General features: G+C 41.2%; 1 protein-coding gene and 1 long non-coding RNA gene across 4 annotated transcripts in view; both read right to left on the reverse strand.

The window, feature by feature from the left end:
• dtnbp1a (dystrobrevin binding protein 1a) overlaps positions 1-15,740 on the reverse strand; it is a 50,505-nt gene extending 34,765 nt beyond the window's left edge. For 2 of the 3 annotated variants that reach the window (XM_061254282.1, XM_061254273.1), the window contains exons 1-6: positions 15,429-15,740; positions 14,254-14,307; positions 14,044-14,094; positions 12,331-12,391; positions 10,859-10,991; positions 6,689-6,821 (exon numbers count right to left, since the gene is read on the reverse strand). In XM_061254282.1, coding sequence (XP_061110266.1) covers positions 6,689-6,821; positions 10,859-10,991; positions 12,331-12,391; positions 14,044-14,094; positions 14,254-14,307; positions 15,429-15,484 — 488 coding nt within the window. In that variant the 5' untranslated portion in view covers positions 15,485-15,740. The remainder of the gene's footprint in view (positions 1-6,688; positions 6,822-10,858; positions 10,992-12,330; positions 12,392-14,043; positions 14,095-14,253; positions 14,308-15,428) is intronic. The other variant, XM_061254290.1, reaches the window with a different exon arrangement.
• A 1,121-nt stretch (positions 15,741-16,861) lies between these two features.
• Positions 16,862-20,295, reverse strand: LOC133109980 (uncharacterized). Its single transcript, XR_009704803.1, has 4 exons — positions 20,179-20,295; positions 19,290-19,346; positions 18,415-19,056; positions 16,862-17,534 (listed from the first exon to the last, which is right to left on the reverse strand). It is a non-coding gene; the product is annotated as an uncharacterized LOC133109980 (long non-coding RNA).
• Positions 20,296-20,359: the final 64 nt, after the last annotated feature.

Here is a 20,359-nt window from a genome sequence, read left to right on the forward strand (position 1 = left end):
GAAAGTGCAGAGTGTACAGAGAGAAGGATATTTAAGAGACATTTCTCCTGAACTCAGGCACAAACATCGCAATTATATTTTCACTCATCTGGAGACGTCTCTCCCTCACTGGCATTACGTGAGCAATGCGTATGACAATAACCAGAAATAAACAAAATCATGCTTCACAGCAAAGAGGAGAGGGTGGTCTCAGCAGCTGTGAGAAGTGAGCAGGGCTATCAGACTGTGTCTTTCAAACAGCTGGAATGCCTTCATTTCAACAAAACGGTTTTCACTGTCTTTCAACTGTCTTCATCGTAATTTAGTGTATTCCTCAGTTTGTCTGTTAAACAGTTGTTTTTTTATATCCTTTAAGAATGGAATGGATGTTGAGGTACAGGAGAAACTAGAATGTATACGGTTTAACCAATGCATTCTCTATGATAAATGTGAATATTCTCAGAAGAAAGACAATGTTGTCATTCTCATCTTCTAATCATTGAATGGCAGGAGAGTACAATGTTTTGAGAATCAAGCGAGCAACCCAGTGACAGCTCAATGCACTTCTTAGTGACTGTATCACTAGGGCTGTACTCAAAATATCAATGCACCAATGTGTCGCAACTTGCCACTTGACAATTAATACAGTATATTGGTACACTGATTGTCATATCAATGTGTATAGATATTCTATAATTTTCTAATAATTCTATAAATTATAATTATAATATTATTATTATCTATTTCTATGCACTTGCATTCCCCATGAGGTGCGGTTTAAAATGCTAATAGTCCAGCGTAAAAGTTCAAACTAAAGCATCCTAACTGAATGGGAAGTGATTGAACATCAAATGATTTTTGTATTTGTCTATTGTTCTTGGTCTCATTGTGGTTTTATGTATTACGTCAAGTTATTTTACTGTTTACATTAAACCACTGTTGTGCTGATTGATGTTTCCTCATGTGTGTCAGGAGGAGTATTTCTCTAACAGCCCCCAGTCCTCCTCATCCCACAGAAACACTACAGAGAACGGCAGGTAAGCATGTCAGTAAATGAGAAAGGAACCAACACCAATTCAACAGACCAGCATTTTCTTCAATGAACAAGGAAAATATGAAAAAGTACAATATTCCCCTCACTGGAAGATTTATTTCTATTTCACTTCACTTTATTTAATATATGGTTGAATGGATACACAACAAAATGACTGAATGAATGAACACATGGTTTGATGTCAGATGTTGATGTCAAACACATTTAATAAAGTAATGGATAAATATATCAATGATGCACTATACTGCTAAAATACTCATTATTAAAGCATGCAAAACCACTCTGTACTAGGTGGCTCACAAAAAGAGGTTTTCCTCGCCCGTACAGGGGAAAGAAGTTCAGCCTCTATGGATTACACAATTTAAAATCCTAACACATCATAGTGTTGGTATCCATGATAGTCACCAACAGCTCAGTACATACAAATTGTCTGAAAAGCAATGGAAACAGCCAGTCTTGTCTGGCAACACGTTAAATTTGTTGGGTACTGACAAAAACTGAAATAAGTTGACTTTACCATCATATGTGTTAGCATAATAAAAAGCTTGGAATCACAATTTCTGGGAAAAATGTATTATTCAAAAATGAATACAAAATGTTTTGACTGATTAAGCAAACTGATTAACCAAATCAAAATGTTTTTTTGTTTTTTTTTCCATTAAATGAGTTCCAATAATGTTTGTGTGTTCAAGCACTTTCTGTGCAGTTCATGTACAGGGTTCATATGGGCTTCAGTTAGTGGGCCTGCCCAAATTACAGCAGGCCCTTCAGTTACAAACATGCTGCAAGGCTGGCTCATAAACACCAAGATTTCCTTTTTCAATAAAAACACATATTGCAGCCATTTTAAAAATTGAGTGAACATTTTGTTTTTTCATAATTGTGTTCCTTGAACTGTCATCTTTTATAGAGATTGCAGGAACTGTGAAATGTACACTTAAAACCACACAGAGCCACATACATTATCAACTTTGAAATGTGAAATTTGCTATCAGTGTCCACTTAAAGACGTCAGATGGTTTAATCTCATACCATTATCCTAAGGATAAAAAAAGCTGTAAATCTAGCTTATGTTCCACAAATCCGTTCACAGCAGTGGATAGAGGACCGCCTCGCACCAAGGCAAAGTTACCCAAGAAAACCATCGACCAAACACAGTTAATTTAACCTCTCGACCCCTGAGACACGTTCCCATGGCATCCCCGCACTGTGGCATGGCAGCCTTGGTGAACTCCGACGGCTTCAGCAGGGCGCACCGGCGCTCCGAGCTCAATTTGCAATCATTCTCAGGGATAAACACTCGAAGCCCCGAGGCTGCTGCGGGGGAAAATTAATAAACTCCAAGAGAAGTGAGTCAGAAGGGTCAAATGAAGCTTATTAGCTCAGAGTAATCTGTGTCCTACTGTAGAAACACACTTTAACACTGGGCTACACTGGCCCGAGGCTATCATGCTAATAAGGGTGATGTGAATGCAGGCACCGGGATGAACGCGCACTCACATTTCCCTTGCCTCGGTCACATGGATCCTCTGCTTATGCAGGATACAGGATCTCTGTATATCCCTAATACAGATCCATGTCCTCAGTAAAGTATATGCGGTGATTGTGCTACTACGCATGTAAACATTATTACTTTACTTCATTAATTAATTACTTTTTATTCATCTCAATGGATTCACAGAAGTTTTGTTCTAGGTCCAAAAGCACACTGTAATATCCACTCAACTAGATGCTTCTTGCACAAGAAAATGTCCCAAAAAGTCAAATCCAGAGCAGTATTCAACAACAAGCAAGACAAGAGTCCAGACTGATTAACTGTGTATGTCAGTTAGAATCAAGGCCAGTACCCAATGAGGAATACTAAACAATCATCAAAGATCACTTCTCAAGGGGCATCCCATTAAAAAAAGGCAACTATTGTACAACACGCATTATCCGAAAGGCAGAAAATATGATGCAATATCAGAGAAATGCTGTCAAGCGAAAGGACTCTGAACCAGTAAGATGTGCTAAAACACAGCCAGCTTCGGGAGAGATAGACCATGAAAGAGCGCCCTATGGTACACTCTCATAAAACACAGCAATGCATCATAGGAGAAATCTGCTCTAAACAACTGAAAACCACTAAAAACGTTTCACATTCACAAATGGAATGCATCTCCCGATGGATGGTAAACAAAGTTTTTTTTAAGCTGGAACACATGCTCACGATTCACTTCTGCAGAGCATCATCAGCTGACCAGCAGCAGTTAGCGCTGAGCTATAAAAGTGAGCAGTACTGTGAAAACAGTGCATAATGGCACACAGGGGGAGGGCACACAGGATGATGGACTGGCGGCCCTGGGCTGTTCTCTGGTCATCTCAGGCTGTCATCGAACACCAAATGTATCTAGTGCATGTAAATTCAAATCTCTGCAAGTCCAGTAAAGGAAAGTGAACCTTGAGGAAAGCGTTGTTGGATGCACCAAGCTCACGGCAGGTAAACATCCATTAAGAGACTCTGTCCTGGGTCTTATTCCCCCACAGAACCCTCCCTCCACACCTATTAGGCACAGTGTGATGCCCTGAGAAGCTCAAACAGCACAGAGAAGGCAGGGGAATTCAGACCACTGGCCTTGATACTTTGAAATGAAAGCATTTCAGTTCAGCCCTGCATTCTGTTTCTGTGCCATCCAGAAAAGAAGGAAGCTCTCTTCAGTCTGGGCCTCTAATGGGCACAACAGGGCTGGAATCAGACCATTCAACACAGCCAGACCTTCAAAGGGCCTGGATCTCTCATTGAAGACAAACCTCTGTTTTAAAAATAGGAGATTTGATATGCAAAGGGCCTCAGGCAGTATGTAAATGACTAGCCCCCGGCTATTTCTCAGCAGATTACAGAACTCAGGAGGGGCCGCTGTGGTGTGGATGACTGAGCAGATGCAGGGAAAGGTCTGGATGCAGCGGAGTGGCATTAGCATGAAGGCATGACCCACTTTTCTTTAAGTAACACTCGGATGCTCCCGGGTCGCTCCTGCAGGACTCTGCGCTCTGCTCAAGCGGGGCGCTGGTCACATGACTACGGACAGAGCTGAAATGTCATTTTCGACGTGCAGGGTTTGCATATGCATAAATACATGGAAATATGTGTTCACATTGTGACAGATACAGCTCATTGTTAATCTGAGCTGCATTATTCATGATATGCTGAATGTATTTGTACAGTCTGTTTTAATGCTGGATAGCTATACTCTATGGCCATGCAGGGCATCCTCTGGTTGTGCCCTGACCGAGCCTGGCACTCAGTCACACATCTCTTTATTTAAGTGCCACCATGACACACACTACTCCTGCCTTCAGCCCTCCAGACACAATCTCTTCACTCCTTTCCCATGCTATTTTTAGCTGTGAAATTTCCAGAAGGGAGTGATCACTCTGTCTCACGAGAGAGAAAGAGACACACAGAGAGAGAGAGAGAGAGAGAGAGAGAGAGAGAGAACACAAGAGTTAGAAAAACAGAAAGATAAACTGAGAAGTGTGCCATTGGAATTAGCCAATCAATGCAATCCACTGGTCAACTGAATGTGTGGTTCACCATATCAAACTAAAAACGTTGGTGCATTAAGTGACAGACCAAGAGCTCTCAGTTTTAAAAACAGCAAGCCCTCCAGAGCAGAAAAGGTAATGGTGCAGAGAGAATACCAAAGAGATTCTGAGACAGAGCACAAAAAGCAGGAGGTGCTAAAACTACTCCTCTGGTCTTCAGTGTGTGCTCTCCTGACAAGGAGTGCATAACTACTAACGTCAATTTCTAAGAGGACACACAGATTTGACTCTAACAGCTACTAAGTTACACGTATATGTGTGTGCATGTGTGTGCGTGTGTGTGTGTACGTATGTGTGCTCACGCAGAAATCTGCAGAAGGTTTTACGAGGCATTATAAATACAAGACTTCTTGACTTTTGTAACAACCACAAACACTTAGCAAAAATCAAATTGGATTGCTTCCAGAAGACCATATACACTGCACCACAGACCATATACATTTGACCTTAAATATGAGCAAACCACAGCAAATATTATATTGCTAATTTGTTCATAGTTTGAGAAATATATGGAAGTAAGAGCTGTGTTACTTAGCCAAAATAACAGACACTCATAAGCCCTGTACATAAACTACCTATCCTCCTCAGAAAATAATCTGAGCTGCCTCACCACTGTTTTTGTGACAAAGTCACATTTCTAACCATGACCTTTTCCTGACTCTGTTTTGTGTATAATTTTTTCTACATTTTACTGCTATTCCTTTCTGCTCCACCTGATTAAAATGTTATTTTAACACATTACATTACAAACTACTAGAAATTGGTTATTATTTTCCTGTGACAGGGCATTGTTCGACTTGTAAGGCCTAGGGAAAAACAAAAGCATATTTGTCATTCCAATAAAGGGAGCTGAAATGAGAAAATTGACCGAGGAAAGAGATAAACGCAATGGGTGAGGGGGAAAGAGACAGGCAGACAGTTCTCTTGTGAATTAGTCTTCCTGCAATTAATTAGTACAATGGAAATCCCTTTACAGCAGGTTAGCCACAGAGTGAGGGGACGGAGACTGTAGCCAGTCAGTAAAGGGGATTAGAGGGATTAACCTCAGGGCCACACGACTGCTGTCAGTTCTGCCTCGTAATTGCAAGCATTTGCCCAGACCCCACAACTGCGTTCTCATTTCTTCAGTTCTCTACCACCCCACTGCCCCAGCCACGGCAGAGGTTCAGCTCCGGCAAAGCCTTTCCCTGCTTCAGAGACGATCTGAATGCAACCCCGTTCCACAGCATCCACCGTCATTCCCACACTGTTCCTATCCTGTTCAGATTCTAATCTGCGCCATTCACAGTAACAAATAAAAGTGAATGGGGCTGCTCCTCTCTGCAGGGAGCGGATGAGCCAGCTGCACTGAGACACTGTGGTCACACAAAATGTGAAAAAATAAATAACATTAGCAGCCCAAATGATCACTGCAATCTGGAATTTGGATATGCAAAGAATTATTCTACATTTTATTGAATCATTGACACATTTTAATTCCTTTGTACGGGCATCAGATTCTGCAACCACTAAAAAGTCACTGATGGGTTGGCCAGTTTGTGCTTTCTGCCATATTTTTGTACTTAATTATGTGCTATTTGCATTCAACACTTGTTTCTAATGCTCTTTAAAGGAAAACACCAATATTTTGGCAAATATACCTTTTTTTCCGACTTACCCAGACTTAAGACGAGATGTTGGATTTAATTTTTGTGTATTCACGGGCTCAGTTTCCATGTTAGCATAACATGTTAGCTTAGCATAAAGACTTTAAGCCTAAAGGACTATAGGAGTCAGTAGCCTACCTCCTTTAAAGTGAATAAATAAACCTTACAGAAACTCCGAAGTGGTCTTATTTGCACGAGGTATCATGTGTATTTGAAATAAACGTGGCGGAAAAAAAGTATCACGTTTAAATTTTTCACGCACATGTATTTCAAACACGTTACGCTAACATGGAAATTGAGCCAGTCTGGGTAAGTCCGAAAACAGGTATATTGCCCAAAATGTTGGCGTTTTCCTTTGCGTTAGCCAAATAGCTACAACTAGCGCTAACTGACACTGCTATTCTAGGAGGTGGCGCTGTGTTACCTCTTCTTCTTCTTATAGTTCTCCAGCTGCAGCATCTGGTAGTGTTTGACGCGCTGCTGCTCACACTGGCTGCACAGGTCCTCCAGGACCAGCATACGGCTCTCCATCTCCTCAAAGTCACCCTCCAGGTGTGCTGCGGGACAGGGTCAGAGGTCAGGGGTACAGCAGGCACTGCACAACAAACCGATACAAATACAGCACACAAACATCGGACAGATTTGCCACAATGTGGCTTTTGCTCATACTGTGAATATGAAAGGAGATTTGAGATTTGATCTGACTCTCTGTTCAGTCTTTTCCAGCTCTAAATCACTCCATTTCATGTCACTGCCATTTGATCAGTTTGTTTCCTTTCCTGTCACAAGGAACATTAGTCTTTGTGTACCTCTTCTGAAAATGGATTGGTTACAATAATTCAGTGTTAGAGCATCTTCAGACACTGTATTTGACATACTACATCAATAACAATAGCAATAGTAACAGTAGTTATGGCAATATTAATAATATTAATAATAATAATAATAATAATAATAATAATAATATCAAGGCTGGTATGCTTTCCTCTCCCCCAGTCAGTCAGTCAGTCTCTATGCTATGCTTTAGCCTAATTAGAGAAGTGAAGTGTCTTTCACCAGTGTGCCTCACACGGGCATAGGGAAATTGAGGGGTTAGATCCCACTTGGCAGGAAGCTCTGGTCAGCAGCCACACTGAAAATATCCTGATTAAAGGCCCACAATCACAGAGGCCGCGCTGCAGCTTGAGAGCACTTTCTTGATGAACCCTTTTTAAATCTTTAGATTTATCTTCCCATGACAACAGGCACAAGCGGGGTGGCACTGGCACACCACATCTACCAGTTAAACCTGAAACTGAAAAAGCGGTAGGGTGGGCTGCCCCCTAGTGACAGTTTAGTGTAGTTGCACTTGGCTTCAGACTGATCCACTGTGCAACAAGGTAATCATATATGACCAAAAGACAGTGGGAAGAACCACCCCCAAGCTGAAACCAGTACAATATAATACAATAAACGAATTAATTGTATTTAACAAGCACATCAGAAAAAGAGGTGCAAGAGCAAATCATTTGTCATTCATTAAAACCAAAGGGGTGAGGGGCCCGGTCTAACAGATCTGAGATAGATAGATAGATAGATAGATAGATAGATAGATAGATAGATAGATAGATAGATAGATAGATACTTTATTCATCCCGAGGGACATTTTAGGAGTGGGACCCAGCTCTTAAATCACCTATACTAAAACCAGCAGACACCAGAAACACAGCAGCGACAAAATCACAGTAGCAGTGCGTCTCTGAGAAGTAGATGTTTCACAGACAGCAACTCACCTGGCTGTCAGTGAAGCATCTGCCCACAGACACGCAACGCACATCTTCCCAAAAAAGGCAAAGCACCCAACCCCTCAGCATTGATGGGGAATGTGTGGTATGGCAAAGCAAATCCACTCTCCACACTTCATGCTAACTGGACTTTTTTAGGCACAACTACTGTTAAACGCAGATAGGGCAGTCAAACCCCAGTTTAAATTTTATTTCATTAAATTATTAGGACACTTTGCTTAAACTGCAGCACACAAAAAGTCCATGGCATGGAACAGATCAATCAGTAGTTTGGCAATGCTAAACCAAAGCAATATGCAATAAACAAAGAAGGGGAAGTGTTACTAAATTATATGTAATGGTCTCCATTTTATATAAATGCTTTACTTTGGGAAATGATAAAGCTTTGTGGTCTTCCATCCAGGGTAACTTCTAGAAATCGGCCCTCTGATTTAGGTTGATGTATGCAGCTGCAATGCATTATGTGGCTCTGTTCAACAAGTGCCCTGCAATTCTATTTTAAAAACAAGTATAGAACTGAAGGCCATTCCATGTTTTCTGAAATTTTTCAAGACATAGGAAACTTGTTAATTTATCTAGTGGAGAAAGCAAGCACTGCAGCAACCATAACATTTCTATAAACTGAAGGCAAATAGTTTACTTTGTCATACCATGTTTTTGGTGGGGTTTTCTTGTAAAATCTGTTTGTCAAATCTTTCAAAAGGTGCACGTGTTAGAGCAGCCCACTGGAATATTGGAGGGGACCCTGAATCACAAATAACAACCAGCTGCAAGTTCACAGCAACATGCGAAACCTTCATGATTGTAGATGTCCACGACCACAAATGCCTATCACTGCAGTATTTGGTATTAGGAATAATTTTTAATTCAATGTTAAAATTGCACTGGCATTATCTTTCAGGTTTGGGCTCCTAAAATTGGACCAAATACAGCGGGTGAGGAGGATTGCTTGCACATTTGCAGGGAGCCTTTAAGGACAGACATGTTGGGGTTTCCACACAGCATTTACTCTTAAATATTCTGAGGCAGCTTCCTGGAGTTACACATGTTTTGCAGAATTAATCAGTGACCCAGAACCCCCCCTCCTGCAATTATACATAAACTAAAACCGATGTGCGCTCCAATGACCCTTTTTAAAATTATTAACTATAACTCCACTATCCATGACCATCTCTGGAAACATATTAATTTATTGATTTGCTCAGTGGACCCCAGTAGCCATGGTAGCTTACACAGGTCAGAGTACATGTGTTCATCAGGGTTAGGTCAATGGTTAAATATCCACTTACTGTACGCAGCTGGACTGGACTGGACTGGTGCTGTGGCACAACAGCACTGCCAACAGAGCTCTACAGGACAGTGCTCCCATCTTAGGAGTATTTGCCCTGAAAATTGGTGTGCTAACTGGAAAAACAACGTAGGACCACATCAACTAATTGGGATGCTCCGAAAGTGTTCTACTTAGGAGTACATATTCGCATCGAGCACTGACCAATGATTAAAATCCACAGCTTTCTGGAGTAAACCCCAGGGGCCCAGCACTACACTACACGGCTGCTTGACTGTGAGGACAACACAGTGAAGCGTGATTAAAAACACAGCCTCATATCTGCTTTTGTCACACTAAGTTCCCCAGTCTGCTGGGCCTGTGATGTCAGACAGAGACTCTCCAACAGAAACATCAAAGAGCGAACCACTCCTGGAAGAATGTCTGTCGAGCGTTTGATTTGAACACAAACCCTTCTCAAAAATTTGACTAATCAAGCATACAGTCAGAGGACTGAATATCCCCCATACATTTGTCACACTGTGGACAGAATGGACGAACGCATAAACGCAGTAGATTTTTGCCATGTTATCGGTGCATGTTTTAAACCGCAACAGAAAAAGCTCTTCCCAGCTGGCATTGGCTAATAAAGTAAACAGGAGAGATAAAATAGCAGGAGATGACTTGATGCTTTTTGGAGTGCGTCTAATTCTGTGCAAACCCCCACCGGTAGTGCCAGTCTGGATTGGTGCGAGGCAGCTGTGATGGTCCCTCCCATCAATCTGGGCCAGACAGCACCGCCAGCAAGAGCAAGCCACCGCTTGGAGGGGTCTCTCACGGTCGAAAGAGTCTCCTATCAGAACACAGCCAGCTACTACAGCAGAGCAGCAACCCAAACATGAAAAATCCTTTATACAGAACAGAAAAAATATGACGCATTCCATATGAACCCCGGGGCTTCCTGTATAAAGCACTCACCTTCACACCTTCCTTATTGTCTCTGGCACATTTAACACACAGCCACCACTCTGCTGGAGCAGGCTGAAGCCCTACCCATGTAACAGGCAGAACTGGACCATAGAGTCATGGTCCAGGTTGGGAATAGTTATATTATATTTTTAATGCTTGAAAATTACTCTGGATAATAATGGTGTCTCCAAATAAATAATGCACCTTAATTAAAGCACAACTTGTTTTGCCTTGGCAACTCTCCAAGGCAGGCAGTCTGAAACTCACCAAAAGGGACTCACATATACCTGAGGCTGAGACTCCCCCATACACAATGCTGAGACTCCCGCATACACAATGCTGAGACTCACCCATACATAAGGCTGACTCACCCGCACACAAGGCTGAAACTCACCCATACACAATGCTGAGATTCACCCATACACAGGGCTGAGACTCACCCATACACAAGGCTGACTCACCCATACATAATGCTGAGACTCCTCCATACACAAGGCTGAGACTCACCCATACATAATGCTGAGACTCCCTCACACAAGGCTGGGACTCACCCATACACAATGCTGAGACTCACCAATGCGTGATGTCATGGACTCCAGATCAGTGAGGAAGGCAGGGACCTGCTGTAGCTGTTCCTGTAGCTCCACCAGTGCTGCCCGTCTCCTCTCCCAATGGGCGGACAGCATGACCACCTCCCCGTCAGCTGCCTGGCCAAGCGAGTGAAAGACAGGGTTACCACAACTACCCGTTACCCAGGTCCTAAACATGGCCTGACAGCATGACCACCTCCCCATCAGCTGCCTGGCCAAGCGAGTGAAAGACAGGGTTACCACCACTACCCGTTACCCAGGTCCTAAACACGGCCTGACAGCATGACCACCTCCCCGTCAGCTGCCTGGCCAAGCGAGTGAAAGACAGGGTTACCACAACTACCCGTTACCCAGGTCCTAAACATGGCCTGACAGCATGACCACCTCCCCATCAGCTGCCTGGCCAAGCGAGTGAAAGACAGGGTTACCACCACTACCCGTTACCCAGGTCCTAAACACGGCCTGACAGCATGACCACCTCCCCGTCAGCTGCCTGGCCAAGCGAGTGAAAGACAGGGTTACCACCACTACCCGTTACCCAGGTCCTACACACGGCCGGACAGCATGACCACCTCCCCGTCAGCTGCCTGGCCAAGCGAGTGAAAGACAGGGTTACCACCACTACCCGGGTCCTAAACACGTCCTGACAGAATCTGAATCCTGTGATTCAAAAGTCAATGGGAAAATGATTTCCCTTAAAACTTGTTTTGGAAATACAGGTTTCTCACTGAGATAAAAGCATTGTATTTACTTCTCTTCGTTTTTATGAATCTTACAGAATATTATTGGATTAACATGTCTTTAAATGACTGTTGACATTTAAGATATTCATACTGTAAGTCACACGTCACATACTCTTCATCTGGCAGAGATGTACTGCACAAACATGAGTAAATGTGTACAGGGTCATCTGCATTCTAGACACAACACTAGTGGGTAAAAGGGAAATTATTTTCCACTCTTGGCCTTTAAGAACTGAATTTACGGTCAATACAACCGGAGTGATCCTAAGCAGCTTGGCTCAAAGTCCAGCCTGCCCTGCCCCCACAAACAGTGAGTTACAGTATAAACCAAGATTACGGTAATATATAACATACGGTGCATTTCTGCTGTGTCATGAACAAAACTGAAAAAAATAAATAAATTATGCCATATAATATATTTTTAAATACATCAATCTGTATGATTGGGTCAACGCAAACTGTACAAGGCTATGTGTTAAGCAAATCAAAGTTATAAATAAAAATATTGCTAAACTCAGAGTTTGGCCTAAACCCTGACAGTACCAATAAACGTTTCAAATGCAGAATTAACAGCCTCTATTTCACTTACATTTTCATTTCATGAACGTGTTCAACACAAATTAGACCCTTAATCCTTGCTGTCATTGTGTGTGCATCTTCTGTGTGAACTGTCACAAGAGGTGTGAAAGGCACAGATTATGAAGAATACACACCTCTGCTGCTTTCGCACATTCTTTGGTTTTTTTGTGGAGAGTCACCCAAGTGTCCTCATACCTGTGAAACAAAGCAAAAGCACATCAGCTCAGGAGCTTCTTAAGTAACACAGGAGCTGGTCTTAGTTACACAACAAAGCTGCTATACATGATACATGAGTACAGTTAGGGACACTATTTACTGTAGTTAACTTACATAAGACCTTATATAAAAAGAGAGAGAAAGAGATCTTGGTGTTCCTCTGCTAAAGCCCTTTAGCACTATTTCCGAAGCATTGGGAATCATCTACAAAGTGTAATCAGCCTCCCACATTAGTATTAAATACAGCAATGCTGCAACCAATGATTTATGTCCGCCATGATTAAAAAACAGATTAAATACTGACAGAAACCAGAAGATTCAAATTGAAGCACCTTGATAAGCAAACATATGTACTACTCTAATGCCACTTTTCAATTTATGTATATTTTACTTGATAACCAACCACTGCAGGTGCATATTTGAAAAGTATTCGGAAAGTTTCAAGCTATTTCCATTTCAGATTTACTCAAATGTGAATGGACAGTTGATTCCTAAGGTTTGATTACCAAGGTTTCATCTGGAACAATTTTACACAATTGCCCTAAGTGTATCTCTTCTCTATATTCACAAATGTATATGCACACAGTAGCTCACCAAGACTTGAATGACGAAAAACTTTTAAGCGTTTTGAAATTGAATAGTGTCACAGTGGAAACTCTCACTTTATGGCAAATGACCAGTAAGGCCTTCTACTCTGAGAAAACACTTTCAGTTTCACATCTTCTTGTGGATTCTTACATCTCGACACCATGTGCCAGTTAACACTGGCCCAAAACAAATGCTGATGTCAGAGTAACCATGTGCCAGTTAACACTGGCCCAAAACAAATGCTGATGTCAGAGTAACCATGTGCCAGTTAACACTGGCCCAAAACAAATGCTGATGTCAGAGAAACCATGTGCCAGTTAACACTGGCCCAAAACAAATGCTGATGTCAGAGTAACCATGTGCCAGTTAACACTGGCCCAAAACAAATGCTGATGTCAGAGTATCTCAGAATTTCACTATGCAAGGGAGGTAATGAGGCCCCATCTGCTCACTGTCTCAGGGAAACCTGCACAAGCTGGATCAGCACTTCTGCTGCTCCAAGTGCACATACAAAGACAAATAAATATGCCATAAAGTATAAATTATATATCTACAAATTTCCCAGCACCATCACAAAAGTGTACTTTTTCCCCCCCAGAGTAGGCAACAAAAGAGCATGTCATCGCCAACCAACAATGACCATGGAAATTCCAAGTTCATGCAAAACCAGGAGAGGCAAACATTCAAAGAGTGAGGTAGCATGGCAAGGAAATCCAAAGATGAGACCATATCCAAATGGTACGTAATTTGCTCCTAACCAAATACATCTGCTTAGCACATAAATAATGCAAGTACAGTAATTTCATAAACAACAATCATGCAGTACTTTTGTAGCAAGTCTGAGAAAAATGAAAGTCATTTCGGTTTTTGGTGAAGAGGACAATAATAAAGGCAAAGCATTATTAATGAGTCTGTTCGATTATGTTTAAGACATGTGACAAATAATGACTGGAACCTATACAACCCATTATTTCATGTTTTGCGGTCTCTGAAATGCGGTATAATGGTTCAACATTTAAGAGATGTTGTAGTTCTAAACATACCGGCTCAGTAGTTCTACTCCAGCTGAAAAATGTGGAAGATTGTCTTCCCTCCTGTGGTAAAACACATCAGACAGATTTTATGGAAAAGGTGCAACAATGAAAATGAGCACTGAACAAAACAGCACTGTAAAAACATATTATTTCTTTTGATCGTTTCTTCCTGCAGAGCCAAATCTGCTTGGATAGGAAACTACCCAGTGCATACTGTACCTCTGATTCTTCTTTATTTTGGCCTCCTTCGATTTGTCACTCAGCGTCTTAAACCTGAAATTTTCCAAATAATTGGATATGAGTAGGTACTAAAGCATTGAATGGCAAGCTTTTCAATTTAGCGGTCCCCATATTTGTCAGTAAGGAATGGGACCAATAAAAAAACTGTACATGTGGGTTGGCATGAGACACAGACTGCTATTTACAAGCAATACTCCGTCTATGCAATTCTAGAAAGCAAGCATTCCGAAATTTTCCCATTTGAAATCGACACCATTATTATTAACTTAAGAAAACATATAAGTTCTTATTAGGTTCGCATTACTAATTATTTGTTAATTAATTTGGGGAAATTGAGAGAAATTACTGAAATGCAATAAATAAGGCCTACTCGTATCACTAAAAAGATTAATGATAGAGGATTAATTAACCGAGGTAATTCTCATGACAACTCTACCTTACATGACTGGTAAAATTGAAAATGATAATGCCACGGATTATGGGTAGCGGTCGTTGTTCTGACTTTACACTAACGTTACCTATCCATATAAACAAGTCGCATGAGTTGTCCTATATTTTTTGATATAAAGATATTAATTTGTATTATAATAGGTTATCTGGGATGTTAACGTCAGAGTTTACACATCTGTTTTACCTGATCGGCTAGCTAGCCAATATTGTTTTACGTACAATAGCTAGACTAGCTAATTAACCTTAGGTAATGACGTGGCTGTTTAGCCAGCATCTAGTGCTATGTAGTCGTTAGCTATAGCGTTAGTTGGCTAATAGGCAATGCAAGTCACAATGCTTATCAAACTGTAATGTGACTTTCACATTACTGATGTGCAATTTAAAATCGATGGCTATCGTGGTTTGATTAACTTTGACTTGTGCTACTTTACTAATCACAGCGCAACCAAGGTCCTAATTTGTTCAACTCTGCAAGCTAACCAGGATACTAACATATCTGGAAGATAGTGGGCTATGCTAGTTTTGAAGTTACGTTACCTTAAATGAAATATAGCTAGCAAAAACATACACGTCGGCTTGTGCAAACTAAGCAGGATAGCTGCCGCTAACTGATGTTACTGTATAACTATGCGACACATGACCGTAGCGAAAAGCAAACCAGGAACTATCAGTGTGCTTAGCTGACTACACATTTATATACTAACCCAGTCGTAAAGTCTTGATGCGCCGTCTGCAACCTTTCTCTGAAATTTTCAAACATCTTCAGTTCCTTTTTTTCTTCTTTATTTGCAAACTGGCCCCCTAATTGCTATCAATGCAATTTACCTTTGTGTTCGTTACAACTGCTGTCACTTTGCTTTAATTTCACATAAGATCAAATACTGGGTATTCGGATAGTGCTGCTCAAATCCTTGGGATAAATGTCAATTTTTGACATGTGTAAGCTCATCTCTTTCAGGAGATCCTGTCGTCGTTTCCCATATGACCTTTTCCGTTAACTTCCTGCTTCTATCACGTGAGCATTAGGCACCGCCTTCCATACTGAAGTATTTCTGGCCGGTCCTAAATGTTGTTGACGCGGTGCAGGCTTGTCTGTAGTGTTCACGGGCTCATATGTGGCCACTGACATACAACTTAATGCTTTAAAAAAAATACTAAATACATGTATATCACAATCAAAGTGAATAAGTTCAGTGAATAAGTAGTGGAGTAGTGACATTATATTTGTTGTCTTAGTCCTGTGCTGAGGTAAAAGTGAACTTTAAGAGGATATGGACAGTCACATTGGGTGATCCATGTAGGAATTAGAGCCCTTTTTATACATAGTATCTTGATTTTAGGGGATAAAATATAATTGGACAAATTAATGTAATCTGAAATAGTGGTCATTTAGTGCTTATTTGCACTCAATTATTGGTGCTTGGTATCTTATGTGGCAATGTTCTTCTAGGACTGTACTGCAACCATCTTTAGTACCTGTTTGTTTCTGCATATTTTCCTTCAATTCAATCTTCAACAATTGTTTTTTCTTGGTCAGAGAAAACATTCGTTTTTGGCCCTGGAAAACTTCTTTGTTGCTTTAGCAGTATGTTTGGGGTCATTGTGCTGCTGCAAGGTAAGGCACCATCCAATGAGTTTTGAGGCATTTGTTTGGATCTGAGCAGAGAGTAGATAAGATGTTTCTGAACACTTCAAAATGTGTCATAGTGCTGCCATTGGCAGTCAGTCACATCAGTGAAGACAAGAATAACAACATTTTGTTAATTTTCTTGTACATTCACTAATAATGCAAAGACAAGCAGATGGCCAAAAACAGCTAAGCATCTTATAGTCTAATGACTTTTGCTCCCTTAGAATGGGGTATTATGTATAAAATTGGCTGTAATTCTTACACCGATTACCACCCATATTAATGCACATATCGTCAAATTAAAGCATCGACAGTCTGCATTTAATGTCATATACACAGTTTTATTTCAAATACAATTTGCTGAATAACATCCAGAATAACAAACATTGTTCAAGTAACAGCACACTGCACTGTTTTCAAGAATTTATTTTGCTATCTAATCATAAAAGTAAAACATTGTTAACCTACATAATTTTAATATTACACTCATGACCATGTTTTGTGCTGAGCTTGGTCTTCTGTTTGTGTTTTGAGCTGTCTGTGCGGAGAGCATTCCCAGTATCTCTAAAGCTGGCAGCTGTACATATGGTGCTGACTGGACATTCTGTCAGCACCTGCATCATCAGGGCCTGCACGGCCAAAAGTTTCCATTTTGTAGAGGTAGAGGCATTGTCTTGCTTGTTTAGCGACAATGTTGGTTTCATATTTCCTGGTGAAGTACATCCATGCAGATATAGTGAAATAAGAGCAGAAATGAATTTGATCTAAAACAATCATGAAGCACTGACACAAAAGTCGCAGAGGTTGAGAACAGGAAACACCTAATTGTTTTAATTTAAAGACAATGTGCGTTGTTCGATTATTCGATTTGCTTTGAATAGCAACTGTACACTGTTTGGATTTCATCATTAGTTTCCCTGCAGACTGCTTGCTTCAGTTTTTACATTCAAATAAAGACTAAGAATAAAATCTGGGGATCGATGGTGAGGTTGCCTCCAGGTCCTCATTAGGTATGTTCTGTGGAGTGGCTGGCGATGAGCTTTCCACATTAGAGAGGTGAGCATCTGTGATGTAGTCATGGGTTACAGGTACGGCAACATACAGAAGACAGCTGTTGAGAGCCTGTAAGTCTTCCCCCATGCCACCCTGCCCAGCTGGATTTATCTTTGTTTCTGTAGGACTGAAAAGAGACACAACAGGAAAAAATTGGTAATGCTGAGCTTCCACTAGTCTTTCAGAGGTCAGGGATCAAAACATATTTCACACTGGGACATGTATGAACAGGCCTATACAACCCTCAATACACATTTTTATCAGCATGTACATACCAGGCTAGGCTGTTATGTGAGGGTATAGAGGTTCTGTATACACACTGCACACAATTAATTGACACTAATCTGCATCGGAGACTGACCCATGTAAACTGCATGGCTTTTCTTTAACAGAGACACATTATATCATCAAAAGGAATCAAAGGTTATAAAACAAGAGATAAAACATTCATTCAGACTGGATCTGAGCAATGCTGTGACCTGAAGAAACCATAACTCAAACATTCTTAGGAAGCTGTCTCACATGAACCAGGAAGAATATACTGTACATGTAAAGGAAAATGTAGGACACCACTTGTTACCATAGTGATTGAAAATGGCACTGTTAAAAATGGAATGAATGCAAAAAAGAAAAAAAGAAAACCTGGGCCAGTGACGTACATTTTCCCTGGTCATCACTGGGCTGATGAGCAGAATTGATGTTACCCTTTAGGTTACAGAATAGTTCAAAGTAACCTCTCAACATTGAAATCACGCTTTTAAAGTAGGATGAACCATTCTATGGTTCATAGAATGATTGTTCATTTCCCCTTTTGCTTTACTTTTGTATATACAGAACATACTCTCAGTATCAAATCTTGCTAAAATATGACATTATTTTCTTTGAGCACTGTAATGTATTTTTAGGTAAATCAAGCAATCCTACTGACCACAATCCCAGTTCCTTAACCACTGCAACACACAAGCACCCCCAGTTCTCTTTCAGCCTGTGCAGCCAGAGCCTCTTACCTGTTTCATCTCATTTTCACTTGACAATCCTGGAGAGCCAGACACCTGTTCCCAACAGCGTGAACCCCTCTGAGAGCTCCCACTCCATTCTGTAGCGTGGCTTTCCACAGTCCCGCCCCAAGTCCCACAGCTCCACACGCAAAACAGCGTCCCTCTCCCAGGGGGCAGGGGCTATCTCCACAATGTGCTGACTCCTGATTGGGTCGTTTTGTTTAGCGAGGCATACAACATTATCAGGTGGAGGACCCATCTCCTTCCTGCTCTCCACAGGCAGGGTGAGACCACACGTGCTGGACGCATCACTGGACGATCGATCACGTGGTTGGTGGGACACGGGTCTCACATTAGCATTATGAGAGCCACTGGATAAACTGACTTCTGAGAGTGAAAACTCTTGGCTTTCCTGTGCTCTGTTTATCTTCCTCTTCACTGCACACTTTGAGTGGTAGAATGACCAGCAACCTGAGAGCCATTCAGGCAGAAATTGACAACATTGCCCAGCTCTCGGCACACTGCAGCATACGGGCGAGAGTTTGATCATCCTTGCCATCCCAGAGTCTTCACACTCTGGATTCTTGAGTTGAGCTTGTGATTTATGTTCATTGGACTTGCAAACCAATTGAATTGTCATTTCTCCTTTCTCTGATGGTGTTATCCAGAAACAGAACAAACAGGTTTTAACTTCGTGCTATTGTGATACACAGCTTAGTTCAAGATGCTTCCCTCCCAAAAGAAACACATATTACTGGGGATCCAGCAGCCTCATTGGTTAGCTGTCTTTAGTGACATCATCTCTGCTATCAGTGACACATCCCTTATCGAAATGCAGGTGACATCACAGTATCTGTTCATTGGTTTTCTATGCCTGTACATACCTTGAGGGAGATGGAGTCACCCAGGGTGATGTAATGAGCTGTCCTTCTGGCACACAACTTGTAATCAGCATTTTGTATTTCAGTATAACATGGGCAACATGGGGAAACCATAAATGAACACAACATTAAAGGCTCTGTATTGATTGCCTGATACAACTTTGTCCAATGTTTCTTCAGGCTCAGAAAAATCAATGGTTTTTCAAGTATATTAATAGCAGTAATGCCATGTAGCATACCATGACTTTACAGGGTCATACCAGGGGAGTCATTTTGTGTAAATTAAGAGGAAAGAACCAAGATTCTCTGTATATGATTGGTTTACCGTAAATAGATATTTTGGTTGAAAATGTTTTTCACAGCTTCATATGCACTTTAAGCAGCTATTTTGTCTAGTCTTTCTCGTTTCAGGCTTTATCTCCTTAGTTGTCATTTATTGTCCATATCGGCATAAGCACACCACACAACTATTAGCTCCACTTTCCGCTCCTTTGTAAGTAGCATAACAACACTATTATCCGATGCGTGAGGAGTTGATATGGGGCAGCTCAAAAAGATTGAAATCAACTGGCCTGGCTCCAGGTCTGCAGTGGATGTAGTGGGTGTAATTAATCAGACAGGTTCTAGCTCAGTAGTTGGAAAAGTAGGTAATAAAAATGAACCAGCCTGGATTCAACTCGGTGTCAAAGGAGTAGCCCATTTTTCAGAGTGCAGTTTTCTTTTACTTTAAACACGATGCGAATCGTAGGGTATGGTAACCTGATATACGTTGCTAATGACGTCTTTAGTAACTTGGGCTTCCATATACACCTAATATTATAAACTATAAACAAATCAAAAATCTAAAATAGATGGAAAACTGTGGCAGCTATGGTATGGAATAATATCTTACGTATCGCGACTCGTCAAGTCAATCTTCTGCATTTGCCACAAGGGGGCTCCAATATATTGGCTATCATGCTGCCATTTCTAGTGAGTAGATCCGTCGTCGCTTGCATGAGAAATAGCCTATGCTGTGTTTATGCTTCGGTATGACGTTTTGCAGGCGGTGCTTATTCGCAATGCATTAAAAT

Source organism: Conger conger, chromosome 1 (genome assembly GCF_963514075.1).
Source record: "Conger conger chromosome 1, fConCon1.1, whole genome shotgun sequence".
NCBI classification, from domain to species: Eukaryota; Metazoa; Chordata; class Actinopteri; order Anguilliformes; family Congridae; genus Conger; species Conger conger.